The sequence below is a fragment of the Salvia hispanica genome, chromosome 1 (genome assembly GCF_023119035.1).
Source record: "Salvia hispanica cultivar TCC Black 2014 chromosome 1, UniMelb_Shisp_WGS_1.0, whole genome shotgun sequence".
Classification (NCBI taxonomy): domain Eukaryota; kingdom Viridiplantae; phylum Streptophyta; class Magnoliopsida; order Lamiales; family Lamiaceae; genus Salvia; species Salvia hispanica.
In genome coordinates, this window is record NC_062965.1 from 17,296,886 (window position 1) to 17,319,025 (window position 22,140).

A 22,140-nucleotide genomic window follows, 5' to 3' on the forward strand; every position below is an offset into this window, starting at 1 on the left:
TCCGTGCCCAAAAATTATATCTCAACTTAGTTGGGACGAAGAGAGTACTAATTAGTACATTATGTATTAATTAATGTTTATTATATATGTCAACGACGCACTTTAACTTCAACAATAATATAGATATAGTGACATCTTTGTTAGAAGAAATATCACGTAAGATCAGGGAAATTATATGAAATTGATATGGAAGAATATTGTGCCTTATATAGAATAGCAATTATTGTAAATTAGGTTTACCATATGTAGAGATACTCTAGCCTATATATTATTGTAATTTATGTATCGTAACTGATTCTCCCATTGAATTTCTACATGGCCTCAGAGCAAATCGATCTTGGCTCAGAAAATTTTCATCATAGTCGATAATACCTATTTCTCGACCCTTTTCCAAACAGATTAAGCCCAGAAAACAGCCCCTACAACTGAAAATGTCAGACACAGAAGACACGAAAATTGATCCAGAACAGATAACGAGTCTGAGGAATAGCAAAAGCATCACGGTTGCGTTCAAGTTGAATGGAAGAAACTACCCCCTTTGGTCTCGATTGATCAAAGTAAAAATTGGAGGCCGAGGAGCCTACTCATACATCAGGAACGAGCCCCCGGAACCAGGAAGCAAAGGGTTCGATGTGTGGGAGGAAAACGACTTGGTGGTGTTCTCGTGGATCGTTGACAACATCGAGAACGATATCATCGCCAACTTCGCGCACCATCTGACTGCCAAAGCGCTGTGGGACAGCCTTGCCGTGACCTTCGAGAACAAGACCGATAAATACCACATCTACGACCTGGAAGAGAAAGCAATAAACATCAAACAAGGAAACCTCGATCCGGAAACTTATTACCGGAGAATCCACGGTTTGTGGATCAATATCGACAGAAGCCAGAAGCAACTACTACTTATTAGTTTTGTAAAAGATTGTGAGTGTAATATGTGAGGTCTGTACTAAAAGTGGAATAAGGTAAATGGTTCTGTAAATAGGCGCAATATTGAATTAAGGGTAAGGGGTAATGTAACACCCTCTACCCGATTGGCTACCAACCGAATAGGTGATGTCACAATTTCGGTACCATAATTTCGTAAATTCAAAATTCATTTCTAGCGGCATTTTAAAACCGTTTTCAAAATTATATAAAATCAAAACCTATTATAGAGTAAGCTATTGCATGCATATATTCCGAGTCACAAACATGTTGCATCTAACAAAATTAGACAGATACGCCGAAATCCATAATCAATAACCATTGACTCTCCGACCAACCAATTTATATCATTTTATGATTATATTGTTTATTCTTAATATAAATTGAGCAATATTTCCTCTATAACCAGCACATGCCCGGGAGCCAACAATATGCATAAACATAAATCATAGAATTTGGATAATACAGCAATAAAGATCAATATCCACACAATCCAATAATTTATACGGTTATCAATTATCAGTGATTCACATAAAGCATCGTCAACCACACATAATCAAGCAAAACATCAGCTCATATCATTAAGCCCTCTTCTTCCACGTGCTTGGTGACAGCATGGGTATATTGACAATAATATGCCCCCGCGTGAGGCCCGATCGATATCATATAATATTTCCACCGCGTGTGGACCGACCGAATAAGCCGCAACATTGCGCACTCATACATGTACCATCTGGCCTTATAGCTCATGGGGAAATTCATTATCATATATCATGAACCGCCTGGCCTTATAGCCCCATGAGTGAACATGATGCACCTACATACTTATTACCACCTGGCCGTATAGCTCATGGGGCAATTTATCATCATACCTCATCATGAACCGCCTGGCCGTATAGCCCCATGAGTGAATATGGTGCACAAAACATATCATTGCCACCGCGCGTGGCCTGATCGAATTAATCTCATCATATGACATGCCAATTTTCCCCAACGAGATCAACTAAGCACGGGAAATCACATAAGTCATCATGTTCACTTGGCAATCCATCTTATTCCCAAATCATTCGTCAATTCATCTCATTACCATATTTTATCCAATATTCTCATATTTTATACGTCATTTCCAACAATGTTACTATATCGCAGATAAATAATCACACGAATCATGAGTTTACGATTATCACATAATAGCACATAGCGTCACACAATAGAATTAGGCTCTTAAATGTTAAGTATACTACATGATGGACATATGAGCATAAGCCCTTTACCACCTTAGCGTTCAAGTCACTGCAAGTCCTTCCTTTTTACTGTTGCCGATAAGCTTCTCGCTTCGTTTACTACTCACACAAAACTCATAATGATCTCATAACCTCAAATTTATTCTAGAAGCTTTAACATAACCCTTGATTTCTACATTACATTTGCTCTTAATCTTATTCCTTCAATTATTATTTAATAGCCGGGTTTTTGGCTTTTTAAACCAAAACCTTTCCCCGAATTCCGGTTTTTCCCATGAACTGTGAGATTTTTTTTAAAACCACGAACTTTCATTTCGTTAGGATTTTCCCAACCCGACCCGAATAACACATTTCCGACCCGAATAGTATAATTCAAAATGTTAAAGTTGTGTTTTGTTTATTCAAAAGTTGTCATTTGTTATGTAATAATTGTGACTGTATGTATTATTGTGACAAATAGGATCCAAGTAATCAATTTAGTAACAAATAGGATTAAAATTGACATGTAGACAACCCGGGTTTCGTCGTTGACCTGCCCGGGGAAAATCCTAACGAAATGAAAGTTCGTGGTTTTAAAAACAAATCTCATAGTTCATGAGAAAAACCGGAATTCGGAGAAAGATTTTGGTTTAAAAAGCCAAAAACCCTTAATAGCCTTCGTTAACACTATATGCGGCATATTTATACTCTAATATGCGGCATATTTATACTCTAATTTCCTTTATTCATCATCTAGCAATATTGACTAACAACTATTCATAATCTAACTCCATTATGTTACAATTTCACTAAATATTCTAAATGGCTAATAAAATTCTAAATTCCATTCTACTTACTTTCCATATTATTATTATTAAACTATTGGGAAATTGGTCTCTAAAACCATGAACTTTGCTTAAAATTTGGTATTTCCCATGAACTTTGAAATTGGTATATAATATCACGAACTTTGCATTTTGTTTGGTATTTCCCACGGCATGTTTATTGCTATATTTGACTAACTTACGAGGCTTTTTTATCATACTTGGCACAATTAAATCAACGTAGTTTTCAACGTGACTTTTTATGCTACATGTTATGAACTTAAAAAGTGGTTTCAATTATTATAAAACATATCAAGGTTGCCTATATTAAATAAGATTTTGATGAAAATATCTTATTTGAGTGAGTTTGGGAAATACCAAACAAAATGCAAAGTTCGTGATATTATATACCAATTTCAAAGTTCATGGTAAATACCAAATTTTAGACAAAGTTCATGATTTTAGAAACCAATTTTCCTAAACTATTTAACTGAATTGAGACAACCCTCTGTCACTATTCACCCGTCACTATTCACAGCCAATATGAATTCACTAAATATACCTTCTGATTATATTTGGTCCTCCAATTAATTATAAACATTCCTCATATTATCAATATTATCATCTATAAAGTATATTCACTTCTTCTCAATTGTTCCTCATTGATCCTTTCAAATAAAAATGTTCACTTATTCTAATTCTATTCATGGGTTACTATTCATAGTTTATTTCTTAAGAGAGATCAAATAGATGATTAAGAATATTAAACCTTCTTTGAAAATCTTCCTAAGTTTATTAGTCGCTTATATTTTGCCAAACCATATTTCTAAATTCTAAGCTATCTAAATATTTCATTTCTATATGAATTTAACTTCTCCTTCATCTCCAATATTCTAATTTAGTTTGAAAATCCATTCATTCTTAAACTATGAATTTCTATGAATTCATAACATATATTAAATCAATGTCTAGAATATATTCATATGATTAAGTTGCATAAACTTAGACGTTTTTATCAAATTTCCAAAGTCTATTATTTGATCTCTAATAAAATTGGATTATGCAAATGATCAAGTCTAAATTATATTTATGCATTTAATTCAACCAAATAAGATTCACAACATTAAGCCCTACTCAAATGAGTTTCTTGATCATCTCTAATCTCCCATAAAAATTACTCTAATTCCTTTCTATCCTATCACATATTTGACATGCTATTAAAATATATATCTACTTCAACCAAATAACATCCTATTCTTAAAATTCATCAATTCTCTTTATCTTCGGAACTTTGATTTGAATAATGAATATATAATATTTGACATTCTATAATAAGCATATTAACTCATAAACAATAGTTCAAAAGGCTCATAAATCATTCCTATGATTTCTTTTCTAAATTCCAACATATAATTCAATATAAATTTCATTAGTATCAAAACTATAAAAGAATAAGGTAAGAGTGTTACCTCGATAACGCCCTTCTCCAATTGTCTTGATTTTGCATTGACAATAGCTCACAAATTGGGAAGAAGATTACTAGAATAGCCGACGTTTTGTCGCCTTTTCATTGATTCACACTTGAAAATTATGAAGAAATTGAAAAGGAAAATCTTCCTATGTATTTAGTGAGATGGGCCGAGGGTCTCCCCCTCCCAATTCTCTTCCTCCTCTATATTTATAAACATAGTAAAATATTACATGGTAATTCAAGTGTACACATGGCATAAAAATATTGAAGCATGTAAATATCTCATTTTCTAGATTATTCATTATAATTAAAAATTATCTTGTTGGTATAATATCTCCTCCCAACTGACCTTCTCGACACTTCTTGAAGAGAGAAGAAAATTAGTGTCATTCCACTTCCTAATATTTGGTATGTATATATATATATATATATTGAAAATTAATATTGATAGAATGGATCAAAATTTAATGTACTTAACTATTCTATTATAATACTACACGCTACTTCCACAATTAGCTAAGAAAAATATTTAAGAATTCTAGCAAAATCAATTTATCCTCCAAGAATTATTTAGGCCATATACTAATCCTAACTTCACTTTATAAACTATTTATTTCATAAATAAAGTATTACTCATTTCAAATTAATTATCACATCCTTTTATTTTATTTTCTAACAATATTTATTCAAGATATATATATCGGAATAGTAAATTCATTCTAAGCCAATTTTCGGGATGTTACAGGTAAAGGTAAAGGGAAAGAGAAAGGAAAGGGGAGAAGAAGAATGGCGAATGCAGCATTTTGAGTTCTGAAGCAGGGCTCCAAAATACTGGTAATAACTGATAGGGTATTTTTTTATGTCGGCGTAGTTAAAAGTTGTGACATTATAAAGATGCAAATGAGATGAGTAATGAGATAAAAATAATTAAATAATATGAAAACTCGAGATAGTATTAGTATTTAAAAATTATGAATAAACTTTGAAATAAGTTAAGTGATGAAATACTATGTAACATGAAATTTATTGTGCATAACAGTTATAGAAAAAAAGAGCACAGAAAAAGCAAAAAAATTAAATTATCAATTATGAATAAATTTTGAAATAAGTTAATTAATAAAGTACTATAAAACATAATATTTTTTTATGCATAATAGTAGTAAGGAAAATAAAAGATATCACAAAAAATAGTAAATAAACAAACTAAAATAATAAAAACCAAATTGAGCTTGGAAGGAATTGAACACAGTCCAAGAAGTTGGTAGCCATGGTAGCTTACCACTGGCGCAGGTAAGGAAAGAAATAAAGTTATGCATATAAAATATATAGACTGAAATTGTTGGGGGTTCCATGGATTCCCAACACCCTTTGTATGGGGGATGGTGGAGAGGGTGGAGGTGGAGGCGGAGGCGGGGGTGGTGGAGAGGGTGGGGTGGCCGGGGCGATGCAGATGGCGATGGAATGTGGGTCCTACTTTCATATAGTCTTTCTGTTCCATAGAAATATACCATATCTTTTTGCCCTCTGACCAATAGATATAATCCATATCCATTTATAACAACTTTTTTCTTTTATTTTACTTTATCATTTATGCGCCCCACTTTCTACTACACGATTTCAACTGTTTTTACTCCTTCTCTTTTATTTTACCGATTATGCATTAAAAGTTGTGCCCGACTCTAAATGGCCTATTTTTATTGGACTGAGGGAGTATTAGTTTTATAGTATAATGTGAGTGAGAATGAGTTAGTGGAATATGAGATCCATTGCCAAAAATAGTAAAAGGTAAGTATGTCAAGTATTAGCAGACGGACAAAAAGAAAACTAAGATATTTAATGGCGGACGGAGGAAGTAACAGATTTCAATGCTGGAAAATAGAGATACGGTTTACATACATAGTAACATGAGATCATATCAAACACGGGAAACAAATCAAGTAAATTTATTTATAATTATCACGTTAAACGTGTCATAATCCGCTCGAACAAACACACTAGCCCTTTTCTTTGTATTGTTCATTGTTATCATCAACAACAGAAACGTTTTCAGTGTTGGTGCTGGTGCTGGTGCTTCTTGGATGGATATTGATTTAAACCAATGAAATTCGAGCTCTTTATAAATAAGCCACATGATTACATAAGCTTACTTGCAGTACAAAGCATTAAAAAAATTAAATGATAATGGAGCACTCTATCAAAATGCTTTTCTGTATCTTCATTGTTTTATTACGAAGTGTAATTTTTTAGTTATATAAATATAAGAGGAATTCATTCCTTTAATTTGGCTGGAAAAAGTTTCGGTGATTTTTATAAATAACTTCGACAAAGCATCCATAGATAATAATTTATTTATTTATAATATACTCACATAGAGAACATAGTACATATTACAAACTTGATCTTTGAAATATAGTTGCTAATTTTCTATAGCTAGAGTTGCCATATATAGGCAAAATCTAGCCAACTATTTTTCTTAAACAAGAATGTATTATAGAGCCAAACACATACAGGCAATTTTAATTGCTATTTTATTTATTCATAAGGTGGTTTGGTATAATAAAGGAGTAGTGAGGAATGTGTATGTGTGTGAGTGAAGATTTATTGTGGGTAGTGACACTTTTTCCTAATTTATTAGGCACGACAGAATAGTGGAAGGAATTGTGGAAAGTTTTGTCGAAGGAATATGCAAACAGGAGAGTCGGGTGGAAGCAGCTGAGACGGAGGTGGTGGAGGCGGAGAAGGCGGTGGAGGAGGTGATGGGGGTGGAGGCGGAGGCGAGGGAGGTGGGGGAGAGGGTGGAGGAGGAGATGGAGGTGGTGGAGGTGATGGTGGTGGTGGAGAGGGTGGTGGAGGGGGCGATGGCGGTGGTGGAGTCGACCGTGGTGGTGGTGGAGGTGAACAAAAGCGGGTGGAGAATGGTGGTAAGCAAAGAGTTGCGGAAGTGGTGGAAATGAAGATGGAAGAGAGAGCCACCACAAGTAACAAGTTGAGCTTCATATTGAGCTCAATGCTTCTAATACTTAGATGTGTTTGGTTGAAAATTGTTATGAAATGTGATCATATTTATAGGCATAAATATTCATGCCGAGTATATATGTTAATTAATGGAATGCATGCAACTTGTATAGTAGTTGCTACAAGTCATATATAAATCATCAATTATACAAGTTAGGCCATTTTTACATAATATTCACAGTTTACTTCACCTTAGGCAGGAGTAGATCCAGAAAAAAATTATGTATTTCTATGATGGCATTGTGAATAAACTTATAATCGCTTCTACTTAACCAATATTATTGTTATTTATATTGTTTCAATGAAATATATCATACATTATCCTATGATATATTAGTATTAGTTAGTTTGTACATATTTAATGCGAGTTTTTCCAAATTGTATTGGTTACCAAAGATCTGTTCTCCTGAGCGGCATTAAGTGAGCGATATAGAGGCGACAAATTACGTGGCAATGGAATAATAAATCTTCTTATTATTTTTTAATTTATTATATGTAACTTCATTCCTACCAAGTAACCACGCAGGTAACAAACCATCCCCAATATTCTGAAATCCGAACAGCAGATGTTGTCAGTTCACTACATCAGTAAGTTTATCTTGCCCGAATTATTGTTCAATAGTCACCGTAAAACATTTTTTCTCTCCTCGCCTCAATATTTCATTCTTCCTTGCCAAATTTCTTCCTTGTTGGCATGCAATTCTCCACAAATCTCTTTTGTTCCGTCTCCAAATAATCCCCAAACTTCATCCATGTGGATTATATCACAACCTCACCAATTTTTTTTGATTGATTTCAAGATTTGGGTTATGAGTTTTGCGCCTCACACTATGCAATTTTTCTAAATTTTTTAGGAGAAGAAAGAGAGTTGAAGAATTTTACATTTCTTGCTCTGCAATTTTGAGATTCCTGAAATTGTGGAGAAGTTTTGATTTCTGAAATTGTAGGAGAAGCAAGAAATCAAAAGCTGAAAAATCAGGAAAAATGGAATTGCTGGGTTACACAATGTTGAAGGAGAATTCATCCGGAGAAAAAAAGATGATTTGAGCGAAATTGTATGCCTTTTTTCGATTCGACATCACCGATTTGGAGCCCGGTGAGGAGGTCTTTGATGTGGAAAGGGAGGTCAGGATGATGTGTTGCAGAATATGCAACGGTGAGGCGAGATTTAATGAAGAGCTTTACTAATGGTGAGAGAATTGCAGAAGGTTGAGAAATACGTTGGATAGAGAAGAAAGAGAAAAGAGATTACAGAACTGATATACGGAAACAACTTAAAATCAGGCCTACGTGGCATGTAAGCGCTCACAGTCGCTCATATTAGGTGTGCAGCAGATCAGTTCTCTTGGTTACCACATTGAGGATTAAAGTTTGAATTCTAGAGTTTTCTATATAAGTAAATGAACATATTTATCACTTGAATATTATGATAACAATGACTAGTAATACGGTACAGATTTGAACGTTAAATGCATCGTTGACATACAGCATTGATTTGATTAATAAACATTAATTAATATGAATAAAGCATGTACTATAGTAATGATCATTTTCTTGTAATTCTCATAATTCAAATTGATGAAGAGGAGACACCACACATATTATGGAAGTCTTGGTCGATAATTGCAAATGGGAGACATGTTAATTATCAGTAGACAAATACAAAGCTCTATTGGTGGCCAAAGGGTACACATGTGGCTAAGAGTGGACTATGCAAAGATATTCTTAAATGTGGCGAAGATGAATACGGTTCAAGTGCTATTTTCAGTTGATGTAAACCGAGGTCAGTCAGTAGATGTCGCCAATAGATTCTTGCATGCTGAGCTACAGAAGAAGTGTACATGGGAGTTGGGACGCACCAACAGATCTTTTAAATGAGTTTTGAATTAAAAAAAAAAGTATGCAAGTTGAAAAACACATACCACCTAGACCTTGGTCCAAATAACATGGATCGATCCGAATAACATGGATAGAATTTGATTTAATAACTTCAATCAATATGCATAATGCACTAATTATGATCATTTTCTTGTAATTTTCATAATTCAAACTCCATAGAGATTCATTTTCTGAATTGTTGTGTGAGATACATAAAAATATCGTAAAATAATGTAAAATGTTGACTAAAGAAAATAATTTAAAATTTTTTAATGCTTCAAAATACGTAGATTATGGAGTAATGTACATTAGTACTAAAAATAGGAAGACAATTATAACTGGAGACTTACCCGCAAAACTGACCACTTTGACACACTTGTAAGTTTCATCTCATTTTTATAATACAGAGGAAAGAGTATGAGAAAATTGAAGAAGAAGAGATCCCACATATTATGGAAGAAGCAGGAAAATCGAAATACTGGAGAGAGGCCATGCAAGATGATATGGAAGCCTTGCTGCCTTGGTCCATACTGTAAATAGGAGAAATGTCAATTATCGGTAGTATTGACAATCTGTGGGTTTTCACTATCAAGCAAACACCAGATGAATCTATTGAGTAATACAAAGAGTGGATGCATGCGGAGACATTATCACATATGTGGCGAAAATGTGTTAAGATTTTTGGCTGATCAAGGGAGTAGAAACCAAAAGCTTTTCGAATCAAGAAACTAGCCGTTGGGAGAGGCTCTTCAATAATTCTGTTTCGGCGGTTACAACCGCTTGAGCTCGTTGGAGCTGAGTTGGAGTTCTGGCTGGTGTAACCGCACATACTCACGCACATTGGTATAAGTATGATGAGTGTGTGAGCTGGAGTTCAGTTGTGAGAGTATTCTCAGAGAGATTATACACAAGAGTAAAAGGAGATTTTCATCCACGGTTGAGAGAGTTTTTCTGTGCGATTCAATGAGAAACAAATCACGAGAGTTGAATGTTCATCTTGTTGTAATCTAGAGCTAGCTGGTTCGTTTGTAGCTCCACTTTTCGACTAAGCTCAATACATATCATCTTCTCTGTGCGTGGACGTAGGCTTTGGCCGAACCACGTTATTTCTTGGTGTTCTTGCGTTTTTGCTTTCTTGTTCGATCGTTATTTTCACAACGTGGCGCCGTCTGTGGGAACAGAGGAATAGTCGCGCAAGGAAGTGAAGATGGCGATTTCCAGATTTGAGGCTGAGAAATTTTTGGGAAAAAATAACTTTGGTCTTTGGCGCTTGAAGATGAGGGCATGCTAGTGCAACTGGGGCTAGCCGAGGAATTAAATGGAGAAGACAAAACGAAGGCGGCGGAGGAGATCGATCCCAAAGAAAAGGCTAAAAGGGATGAGATCTTTGAGAGGGCGCATAGTGCGATCATTCTAAATTTGGGGGATAAGGTTCTTAGAGAGGTTGCAAAAGAGACAACCCCTTCTGGACAAAATTAGTCATTATACATGACTAAGTCTCTTGCAAATCGCTTGTATGTTAAGCAGAGGCTATATTCCTTCTAGATTGCAGATGAGAAGAGCATAGAGGAGCAACTTGATATGTTTAACAAGATCATTGATGACCTTGAGAACATTGATGTGAAGCTCGAGGATGAGGAAAAGGCAATAATATTGTTGAATGTCTTGCCAAGATCTTTCGAGCAGTTGAAAGATGCGATGCTCTATGGGAGGGAAACCTCCATAATATTGGAAGAGGTGCAATCAGCTTTGAAGTCCAAAGAGCTACAGAAGCAGGGCAGCAAAGGGCATTCGGATCCGATGGTAGAGAGTCTTGTGGTCAAGAATGCAAAGGGAAAAAAGGGGTTCAAGAAGAAGGGTTCTGGATCTAAGCAGCCCTATCCTCAAAAGGCAGATCAAGATCAAGAAAAGGAGACTAGATCATGCCATTATTGCAAGAAGCCAGGCCACTTGAAGAAAAATTATTTTGCCTGGAAGAAGAAGCAAGATGAGGAAGAGAATGGGAAGAACACTACTGATTTTGCAGAGGAGTTGGAGATTCCTAAGGCTCTGAATGTTTATGACAGTCATGAGGAGCTTCCTTGGATAATGGACTCCGGATATAGTTTTCATGTGTGTCCAATCAGAAGCGGGTTCACTGATATGAATGAAGCTACTGGATCAGTTTTGTTGGGTAACAACAAGATATGCAGGATCAGAGGGATAGGGAGCATTAAACTCAGACTTCATAATGGAGCTATAAGGATGCTCACTGGTGTGAGGTTTATTCCAGAAATCAAGAGAAATTTGATTTATGTTGGGGTTTTGGATGCTTCTGGTTATACTTGTGTTCTTTCTGATGGGATTATGAATATAGTCAAAGATGGAAAGGTGATCATGTTGGCTGAGAGGAGAAGGAGTCTGTACTATTTGCAGGCATCTGTGATCACTGGTGCTGTGAATACAGTTCAGAGTCTAAGTTTGAAGACATGGCATCTCAGGCTGGGGCATTTGGGTGAGGCTGGAATCAAGTAGCTTGTGAAGAGAAATCTGATCTGCATAAGTGATCCAAATGAGCAGCTGGGATTATGTGAGCGGTGTGTGTTGGGAAAAAGCAAGAAGTTGTCATACTCAAAGGGAATCCATAGTTCCATAGCCCCTTTGGACTATGCCCACGGTGACTTGTGGGGACCAGCCACTCCAGTCACCATTGGTGGAGGTAAATATTTCTTGTCCATCATAGATGATTTCTCTAGAAAATTATGGGTGTTCATATTAAGGGAGAAGTCAGAAGCCTTTATGAGATTTAAAGACTGGTGCAAAGAAGTTGAGGTTGGAAAAGGTAGCTCACTGAGGTGTTTGAGAACTGACAATAGATTGGAGTTCTTGAGCAGAGACTTTGATTCTTTCTGCAAGGAGAAGGGGATGAGGAGGCACGGGACAGTTCCATCTAATCCACAACAAAATGGAGTTGCTGAGCGAATGAACAGGAACATCTTGGAGAGGGTTAGGTGCATGCTATTTGGTTCTGGAATGCCCAAGAGGTTCTGGGGGGAGGCTGTTAGCATGGCTGCAGTTCTCATAAATAGAAGCCCCTCATCTGCAATAGCATTTGAGACTCCAGATCTGTAATGGTATGGGAGAGATGTGGATTACTCAAGTCTGAAAATTTTTGGTTGTATGGCCTAGGCTCATATCAAGCAGAGTAAGCTTGAGGCAAGGGCTCTGAGTGTGTGATGATTGGTTGGTTATCTAAAGGGAGTTAAGGGGTGTGCAGAGCCAGGAAACCAAAAGGTTATCATTTCCAGAGATGTGCAGTTTGAGGAAAGTAGAATGTCTTTTCTGGAGAAGGCACAGGCAAGCAATGATTCAACAAAAGAAAACCAGGAGTCATAGCATGATGGTACAGTGCAATTGGAGGTTTTGGAACCTGAGAGATCAGCTCAGATGGAGGCTTCTGAGGATAGTGGGAATTCTGATTCTGAGAACCATATATCTGGGCAACAAGGAGCTGAACAAGGAGCACCAGTTCTTGATGAAGAGGAGTTAGGTGATGGTGCAAATGAGCCACAGGTTGTTCAGCAGAATCTAGATGATTATATGTTGGCCAGAGATAGAACAAGAAGAATCCCTAAGCCTTCTTCCAGATACAGTGAGGCTGAGTACTTATTATATGCTCTATGTGTGGCAGAAAATATATAGTATGCTGAACCATCAAATTTCAAGGAAGCCATGAAGTCTAAAGAGAGTAAGCAGTGGATGAATGCTATGATAGAGGAGATACAGTCTCTGATGAATGATAAAGCTCGTTTCATGCATCGGTTTAGAGTTAAAATTCTGTGCATTTGGGGCGCTAATGTGCGTTTATGAGTTCAGGTGCGTAGTAAATCTGATGGGTCTAGGAGTTGTTGTTACCTGACCTGGCAGATGCAAAAGAGATTAAATTGAAGCAAAAATTAGAAGTCGTCGTTCGGACCTGGGAGAATCAAAAGTTGGCGACAAGAGGAGAATGGAGCGAGAGCAGATTATTTTAAAGAGTCTTACTCAAGGGCAAGAGCGTCAAATCACCAGAGGGATACCCTAGGGATCAGAGCCTCACATATATAAGGAGCTCAACCTTGAAGAACAAGACAGACCTTGGACAACCACTTCTACACTTTCCTAACTCTAGCTTTCGTTCTATGCTTTAGTTCCACACTTCAAATTTCTCATTTCGACTGCTGCGCACTTGGACATGGAGGATTCTGGCCACCGTGGTTCTCATCATCATCGTTATTTTGTTGTGTAACACCGCCTTGTGAAGGCGAAGAAACAATCTTACTTGCTTTCGTTTAGTACTTTGTGGTTTTTAAGTTCGCAACTCCAGTTTCTGACTTTGATCTACTGGGTTCAGACTTATTTCGAGTTATTATGGAAGTTTATGTCTGCTTTTGGTTGGATATCGTTGAGTTTATGTTTATCTCTTGCTTTTAGCTTGCGTTCTTTGTTTATTGTTGGATGTTTGGAGCTGAAATATGATGGTTTGTTGATGGAGGCTGGGGATTTGCGTATGGAGATGTTTGGATCTGTTGAATCGTGGTGTTTTTGAGTTGGAATTTCGCGTATCTTGTGTTTGCTGTTTACGTTGTGCATGATTATGGCTGTTTACTTTTGTTTCTGCATCCTTTAGGTCCAGTAGCGTAGATCTGTTAGTTTAGGCTTTAATTTCTTGTTTTAAGTCTAGATCTAAAGTTTGCTCTGTTTTCATGGTGTTTAATACTCTGTTTTATCTGTTATTCTCGTTTGATTCCCGAAGAAGATGCAGTTGTTGGTAGTTAGAACCAGATCGCTTTATGTCAAGTACTTTTCAAAGCATGTACTTTACTTTTTCTGCATATCCTCCGGACCCTCTGCGATACGATCTGCTTTGTCTTTTTTACTTTTCCGCATGCTTTTCCAGACCCTGGTAGTTTAAGGAAACTTGTCTTGCTTTTCGCTTTATGCTTGTCTGTCCAGATTAGGAAAGTCTGTCTAGTTAAGTTTACATCCAGTTGTCTTAGAACTTTAAAATATCTCAGTTTCTCTAAGTCATGTATATTCCGTACGCTTTCGTTTCTTAGACCCAGTAGGTAGAGTAAAGTTTTTTTCTATCCCTCAGACCCAGTAGTTTTAAGTTCTCGACCCACAAAAATTGTGTGGCAGTAGCCAACCCTTTTTCCCAAAACATCCTCAAATGCAGTTTCGTAACACCTTCGTCCTCGTGGGATCGATCATTTACTTCCCTATGCTAAGTTGTAGTATAGTGAGTTGGGGTTTTTGAAGGAATAGAGTGCACCCACCGACCCCTTTCCGATAGTTTCATGATCTTCTAGTCTCTGAAGTCTAGTCGCATCCTCTGGACCTGTTAGATCGAGTGATATCACACCGCACCTGCACTGCACTTCTAGGACCTGTCAAAATGGCGCCGTTGCCGGGGATGCATGGTGTTATTTATGTGTTTGCGAATGTTTTGGTGTAAATAGTTTATTTACTATGTTTTCTTTTGTTTCTTTTTTCAGTTTATGAACAGGAGCTACCGGTTCGGACACTGGAACAACTCACCTGGTTGGAGAAGCGCCCAGACTAGTTGGCGGGTCAAGGAAGCGATATTCCCAGTTACCACCAGATCGGGTCTTACAACAGGGGATCCAGTTCACCTGAGTTCTGAGAGCGACGAGGAGTCAACTTCGTCAGTTAAGAACGAACCAAAGTCAACCTCAGAAACAGAGGAGGAAAGCGTTGAAAGCATGGCCACCGCAGGTGACGACGACCCAGAGATCGGCTCGCTCACTGCCCACCTAGACGGCGAGCCCGCCCAGGCTATCGTCTCCAACCAGCGCCAGAGGGCGATCGACATCAAAACTAATGTGCTGGGTATTCTACCCAATTTCTCGGGTCGGAGGAATGAATGTCCATATGAATTCCTCAATGAGTTCAGTAAGCTTTGCAGTATTCAGAAGAGGCCCAACGATGCAACAGAGGAGGATTACCGACTACGCGCGATCCCGTTTGCGCTAAAGGGGGAGGCTAACACATGGCTATTGAGGTTGCCACCCGACTCAATCCATACATGGAAGGATTTCAAGTTGGAATTTATGGATTACTTTTTCCCTTCTAACAAAATGAATGCTCTTAAGAAGGAGATCCAGGAATGCAAGCAAGAATATGATGAATCGTTGAGCCAATACTGGTCCAGATTTAAGGGGTTGCTCAATGCTTGCCCAAACCACAGGATGATGGAAGCCGAAACCTACTATCTATTCTATGAAGGGAAAAACCTGAGTCCAAAGATCTGATGAATACCGCTAGTGGAGGAAATTTCACCAAGAGGAAGGTGAGCGAGGCCCGAGAGATACTGGGAAGATTAATCGATGCAAAAAAGGCATATGATTCACCTCGTACCATCCTAAGAAGAGGAAGTGTGGATGCAGTAACAGTGCAAAATGAAGAAAGGATGGATGCCCGAGTGGATGCAAGGATGGATGTTAGAATGGAGCAGCTAGAGAAGACTATTCTAACCGCCCTGGGGAAGAACGACTCGCCGGGTCCAACAGAAAAAGAAAAACAAGCACTGGGTCCAGAGGATGGTTACAATTATTGCGGATCTCAAGGAGGGATAGATTGTCCAGCCCATATAAATGTTGTAGGAAATTGGAACCAAAATAATCAAGGCAGCAATTGGAACCAGTGGAGAATCAAAGACACTCCATGGAGGGACAATCCATGCTTCAGGTGGTCCGATGGGAATCAAAACCCTCCACTCCAGATTACTAACTCAGAAGGAAACCAAGGGAACCAATCCAACTGGTCCGGAAGGAATCAAGAGGGACAGGGCAACTGGAATCAAGGAGCACAAGGTAATTGGAGTCAGGGAGGTCAAGGAAATCAACCCAACTGGAACAATAGGAATCAAAATAACCAGGGAAGCTCATATGTACCCCCACACCAGAGGAACAACAACTATCAGGGACCAGGGAATCAGTACAACAATAACCAAGGAGGTCAAGGAAACTTTCGCCCGCATCAAGGGGGTGGACCAAATCATGGTCAAGGGCCAAGTGGCAGTTAACCGAACTCCAGGACCCAGAGGAATCTGGATGATATGGTCCATGACCTAGTGAGTTCTTAACAGCACATGCAAAACAACTCACTGGCAAATAATGACGTGGTCTACAAGCTCCAGCATGCTCAGCAGGAACACAAGGCCGCGATGGATCTGATGTCGAAGCAATTATCTCAGATCGCAACGTCCCTGAGCGACATGCGAGGAAATAAAGGGAGGATTCCAGCCTCAGTAAAGCCACCAGAAAGGGCAAATATCAGCCAAGTTACCCTAAGATCCGGGAAAGCATATGAAGGACCCAAGCTGAAGGTAAATGATGAAATGCCAGTGCCGATGAGAGAAGATGTTATCCACCCGGTCCAGCAAAAAGAAGAAGTTAGGGCAGAGGATAATATCCAAGCCGGTGACTTGGGAGGATCGTTACCTCGGATGGCTGACCCATTTTTCTTAGAACCGGAGCCTGAGGTAGAAACTGAAAAAGTGAAGGGAGAGGCGGAAGAGCCCTCTAAGGAAGATCCAACCAACGCAACAAAGAGGATTAAACCTTTTCCCTACCGAGGGGATGCCAAGAAGAAAAAGGACAACCTCGTAGATTTCATGGAGATTTTTGGAAAGCTGGAGATCAATCTCCCGTTCTTGGAGGCTATGAAGCTGCCCCCGTTCAACAAATTCATTAAGGAGTTCATTACGGGCAAGGCAAAATCCGATGGAAAGATCGTGATCGGGGAGAATGTATCTGCAGTAATTCAAAAGAGGATAATGTCGTCGAAGCAAACTGACCCAGGTATGTTTACCTTACCTATCACTATAGGAGGTGTCAGAGTCGAGCATGCTATGTGTGATCTAGGTGCGTCTATTAATGTGTTACCGCTTTCCATATATAAAAAACTGGTAGGAGCAAGAATGACTGATACGAAAGTGGTGATCCAGTTAGCTGATAGATCATGCATTAGCCCTGAAGGAGTGTTAGAAAATGTGATAGTAAAAGTTCATGATTTCCTATACCCTGCTGATTTCCATGTGATAAAGATGAGTGAAAACGAAACTGCTGAGTCTAGTGGCGTTCTTTTAGGAAGACCATTTTTAAGGACCGCCAAGACTATAATTGATGTTTTTGATGGCACCATCTGTTTAGATTACAATGGGGAGAAATTCACTTTTAGCATTGATGAAGCTATGAGGAAACCACTTGACGTGGAAAACCTCCATTTTGTTGATGTCATTAACCCCCTGGTCCAGGAGTTTCTTGAGACCGAACTATTGCAGGAACAGGCTGATACCTCGGAGATGACAGAATCTATGAGGAAAGAAGTTGCAGGATGGTGTGAAGCAGTTATTAAACAAGGGCTATCTGATGAAGAAATCACAAAGGCAATAATGGACTTTTGTGGCGAGGCACGATCCCCTGGGTCCAAGGGATCAGTCCAACTAGCCAGTGTAGAAAAGTTGCCAGAGTTGGACGAGCTGGTCAAGAAAGGAATGGAGAAGAATCTGTTGCCACCTGAAGTACCCCTCCAAAGAAAGAGTTGAAGAACCTTCCTCCGGGTCTGAAGTATGCCTACTTAGGCGAAGGCGAATCTCTGCCTTTCATAATCAACAGCCTTCTGACCCAGGAGCAGGAAGTCAAGCTATTGGAAGTGCTGGGGATGAACCAGAAAGCAATAGGGTGGACTCTATGTGACCTAGTGGGGATCAGCCCCGATCTATGTATGCACCACATCCGTTTGGAAGAAGGAGCCAAGGCACACCGGGATCTCCAGAGGAAACTCAACCCCAACATGAGAGAGGAAGTCTTAAAGGAAGTATTGAAGCTGCTGGCCCTGGGAATCATATACTCCATTCCCGATAGTGAGTGGGTGAGTCCTGTCCACATGGTGCCGAAGAAATCAGGAATACAAGTAGTCAAGAATGACCGCAACGAGCTTGTGCCCACAAGGCTAGTCACGGGGTGGAGAATGTGCATAGACTACAGGAAACTCAATGCGGCCACACGCAAGGATCATTTCCCACTACCCTTCATCGACTAAATGCTGGAAAGGTTGGCGGGAAAGCAATACTTCTGCTTTCTAGATGGCTACAGTGGATACTTCCACATCTATTTCAATCCGGAGGATCAGGAGAAGACCACATTTACCTGCCCCTTTGAAACATACGCCTACCGGAGAATGCCTTATGGTCTGTGCAACGCACCTGGGACATTTCAGCGATGCATGATGAGCATTTTCTCGGATCTACTGGAGGACTGCATAGAAATTTTTATGGATGACTTCACCGTATATGGAGATTCTTTCGAGACTTGCCTGGGGCACCTGGATATTGTTTTGGAGAGATGCAGGAAGAAGAACTTGGTGCTGAACTATGAGAAATGCCACTTTATGGTCAAAGAAGGGATAGTGCTGGGACATGTTGTATCAGAGAGGGGCATCGAGGTAGATCAAGCAAAGGTGGAGGTAATCTCTAAGCTTCCACACCCAACGAATCAGAAGGAAATTCGAGGATTCTTGGGGCATGCAGGGTTCTACCGAAGGTTCATTAAGGACTTCGCAAAAATCACCCAGCCCCTGACAAGACTTCTCCAGAATGATGTGGAGTTTGAGTTTGATGATAAGTGTAAAAAAGCCTTCCAGCTACTCAAGGATCGTCTGGTCACAGCTCCAATAATCCGCTCGCCCAACTGGGATTACCCCTTCGAGGTAATGTGCGACGCAAGTGACATTGCAATAGGAGCAGTGTTGGGCCAGAGGATCGAAGGAAAAAGTTATGTCATATTTTATGCCTCGAAGACGCTCAACCAGGCCCAAAAGAACTATGACACCACCGAGAAGAAGATGCTGGTTGTGGTGTACTCATTTGAAAAATTCCGACCATATCTACTGGGGTCGAGGGCAATAGTGTTCACTGACCATGCAGCCATAAAATATCTCCTAGCCAAGAAGGAATCTAAGCCAAGGCTGATCCGATGGGTGCTGCTATTGCAAGAGTTCGACTGGGAAGTCAGAGATAAGAAAGGGACCAAGAATAGAGTGGTTGACCATTTAAGCAGGATTACCCAAGGAGAAGATGAGGAAGCCGTACCTGACCCTTTTCCAGAGGAGCACTTGTATTGCTTAAGAGGATCCGCTAGACCGATTAGATGGGTAGCAGTGTTAGCATTAACTGGGCCCGAGGAGTCAGAGAAACGGAAAGGCAAGCCAAATGACGAGCCTTGGTTCGCGGACCTGGCGAATTATTTAGTTACTGGAGAACTACCTACCGCACAAGAAATCACTAGGGCCTAGAGGATGAAAATTAAAAGTGATTCCAAGTACTACTTTTGGGATGACCCATACCTCTGGAAGATGGGTTCAGATCAAGTGATAAGAATGTGTATTCCAGAGTGCGAGCAAAGAGACGTGCTAAACTGATAAGTCGTATTCTAAGCCTTGGTTACTGGTCAGTATGTTGTGAAATGCGTGTATTATCTGCAAAACAGTTGCTTAAGTGTGCAGGGTTGAAGGATCCAAGTCAGTATGAGACGATTCGGGTGACGCAAGTGAAAAGGGCGCCAGGAGGGTGCGAAACTGACCAGGATGCATGCCAGATAAAAGGCTCGAGATGGAGAAGGAGGATAGCTGGGATGATCATTGACGAGGGCAAAAAGGTCAAAATGCGGGAGAAATCTACCCTAAAAGCAAGGGCAAGCCTCCCTATAAAAGAAGCCACTTGGAGAGAGAGAAGGAGTTCGGTTCGGAGTTTGACAATCACACTTAGTAGAATTCTCTCTAGAAGATCCATCCTTCAGCATTATCCCACCTCTCATTCCTCGCCACAGCCATGGTCACTTGACGTCCAGAGTTTGCCGGAGAAGTCATCAGTCCGCCGTTCCAGCCAGTTATCGTAGCAGTGTAGTAGTATCATCGCCCGGAGTGGAAAAAACAATCTTAATCGCTTTCTTAGTTTAAAGTTTAATGGTTTTCATCATTTAAGTTTCTTGCAAACACTCATCGTTGTTGCTCTTTTGAAGTACCTTGTTATTTTCCAACATTCACGTTATGAAGTTTCTATTTCGCATGTCACTTTGGTTCGAGTTTGCTTCATTCTGCCTAGGAAAGTTAGATTTAGTTATTGCTTTCAATTTCTAAGTGTTTTCTTATCGGGAGTTGTTGATATCGTAAGTTGCAGCTATGTTTAGCAAGTTTTCATGCATGAGTTTCCTTTCTGCGCCGTGATTACCACCTTGCATGTCAGTTAGTAGAAGTAAAGTTACAGTTTTACCGTATAATTTAAGTTAAGCATTTTAATCGATGGATCTTGAGTTTGAATTTATGAATCTGAAGTTTTAGTTATGGTGTCTGTGTTCATATGATTTTTGTCAATACTTGGTGAGGAAGAAAACGTCAAAATCAACTTTATTGGACCACCTTTTACTTTAAGTTACTTTTACTTTTGTTCCCTACTTTTCAGATGTACTATCCAGACCTGTCAGAGAGCCCCAGCCAACAGATATACCTTGTAGCCTAAATTTCCTCTTTTAGTAACTGTCCACTTTCCATATGTCTCTGATACACCTTGTCCCCTATTTTCACGAACACTCCCACATGTCTGTTATTTTCCCGCCTACTAGTCAGTAGAGTACCATCTTTATTTCCCGTCTAGGTAAAATCTCAACCCAAGCGTGGTAGCTAACTAAAACACCCAGGAAAGTCACCACAGTTATCAAAACGTGTCCATCCTCGTGGGATTCGACCCTTACCTCCATTATACTAGCCAGTAGAAATGGGTTGAGGAAATTTGTTTGAAGCCAGGTCCCGGTTATCGTACCAACGACTCAGCTGGGTCGGGAACACTTCCTGATCAGTTGGATACACTCCAATTCACATACGAAAACCACTAGGACAAAGAACCTGCGCTTCATAAACCATTGCCATGCACTAGCGTGTGGTGGCCATTTCGGCCCAAGGAAAACTGCAAGGAAAGTTCTGGATAGCGGGTTCTACTAGCCTTCGCTGAATAGAGATGCTTATGAGTTCTGCCAAAATTGCAATAGGTGCCAACTGACCGGAGGGATTTCTATGAGAGATGAGATGCCACAGACTCCGATAATAGTCTGCGAAATCTTTGATGTTTGGGGCATGGACTTCATGGGTCCATTTCCGTCCTCATATGGAAATACGTATATATTGGTTGCTGTGGATTATGTGTCTAAATGGATAGAGGCCAAGGCTACAAGTTCAAACGACGCGAAGGAAGTTTCAAAGTTCCTAAAGGCCAATATATTCAACCGATATGGCGTGCCCCGAGCGATCATCTCAGACCAAGGGACTCACTTCTGTAATAGGACGATTGAAGCACTGATGAGAAAATATGGAGTCCACCATTGGTTATCTACTCCGTATCATCCCCAGTCAAATGGGCAGGCTGAAATCTCAAATCGAGAGATCAAGGGCATCCTAGAGAAGACGGTGAATACCTCAAGGAAGGACTGGAGCAAGCGTCTGGGTGATGCCCTCTGGGCCTATAGAACCGCTTACAAGACACCAATAGGAATGTCACCCTACAGACTGGTATTTGGAAAAATGTGTCACCTGCCCGTGGAGATAGAGCACAAAGGTTATTGGGCAGTCAAGGAAATGAAAATGAAGGCTCATGCCTGTGAGGAAGAGAGGAAGATGCAACTACAAGAGCTAGAGGAATTGAGGCTGGAGTCATATGATTAGGCCATGTGGTATGAGGAGAGGACCAAACTCTGGCACGACAAAAACC

General features: G+C 39.6%; 1 protein-coding gene and 1 long non-coding RNA gene across 2 annotated transcripts; one reads left to right on the forward strand and one right to left on the reverse strand.

The window, feature by feature from the left end:
* Window positions 1–487: 487 nt before the first annotated feature.
* LOC125200823 lies at window positions 488–4,633 on the reverse strand. Its single transcript, XR_007172787.1, has 2 exons — window positions 4,444–4,633; window positions 488–791 (listed from the first exon to the last, which is right to left on the reverse strand). It is a non-coding gene; the product is annotated as an uncharacterized LOC125200823 (long non-coding RNA).
* Window positions 4,634–15,630: 10,997 nt separating this feature from the next.
* LOC125188636 (anti-sigma-I factor RsgI-like) lies at window positions 15,631–16,404 on the forward strand. Its single transcript, XM_048085607.1, has one exon. It carries the CDS (start codon window positions 15,631–15,633, stop codon window positions 16,402–16,404), a length of 774 nt encoding a protein of 257 aa, XP_047941564.1.
* The last annotated feature ends 5,736 nt before the right edge of the window (window positions 16,405–22,140 follow it).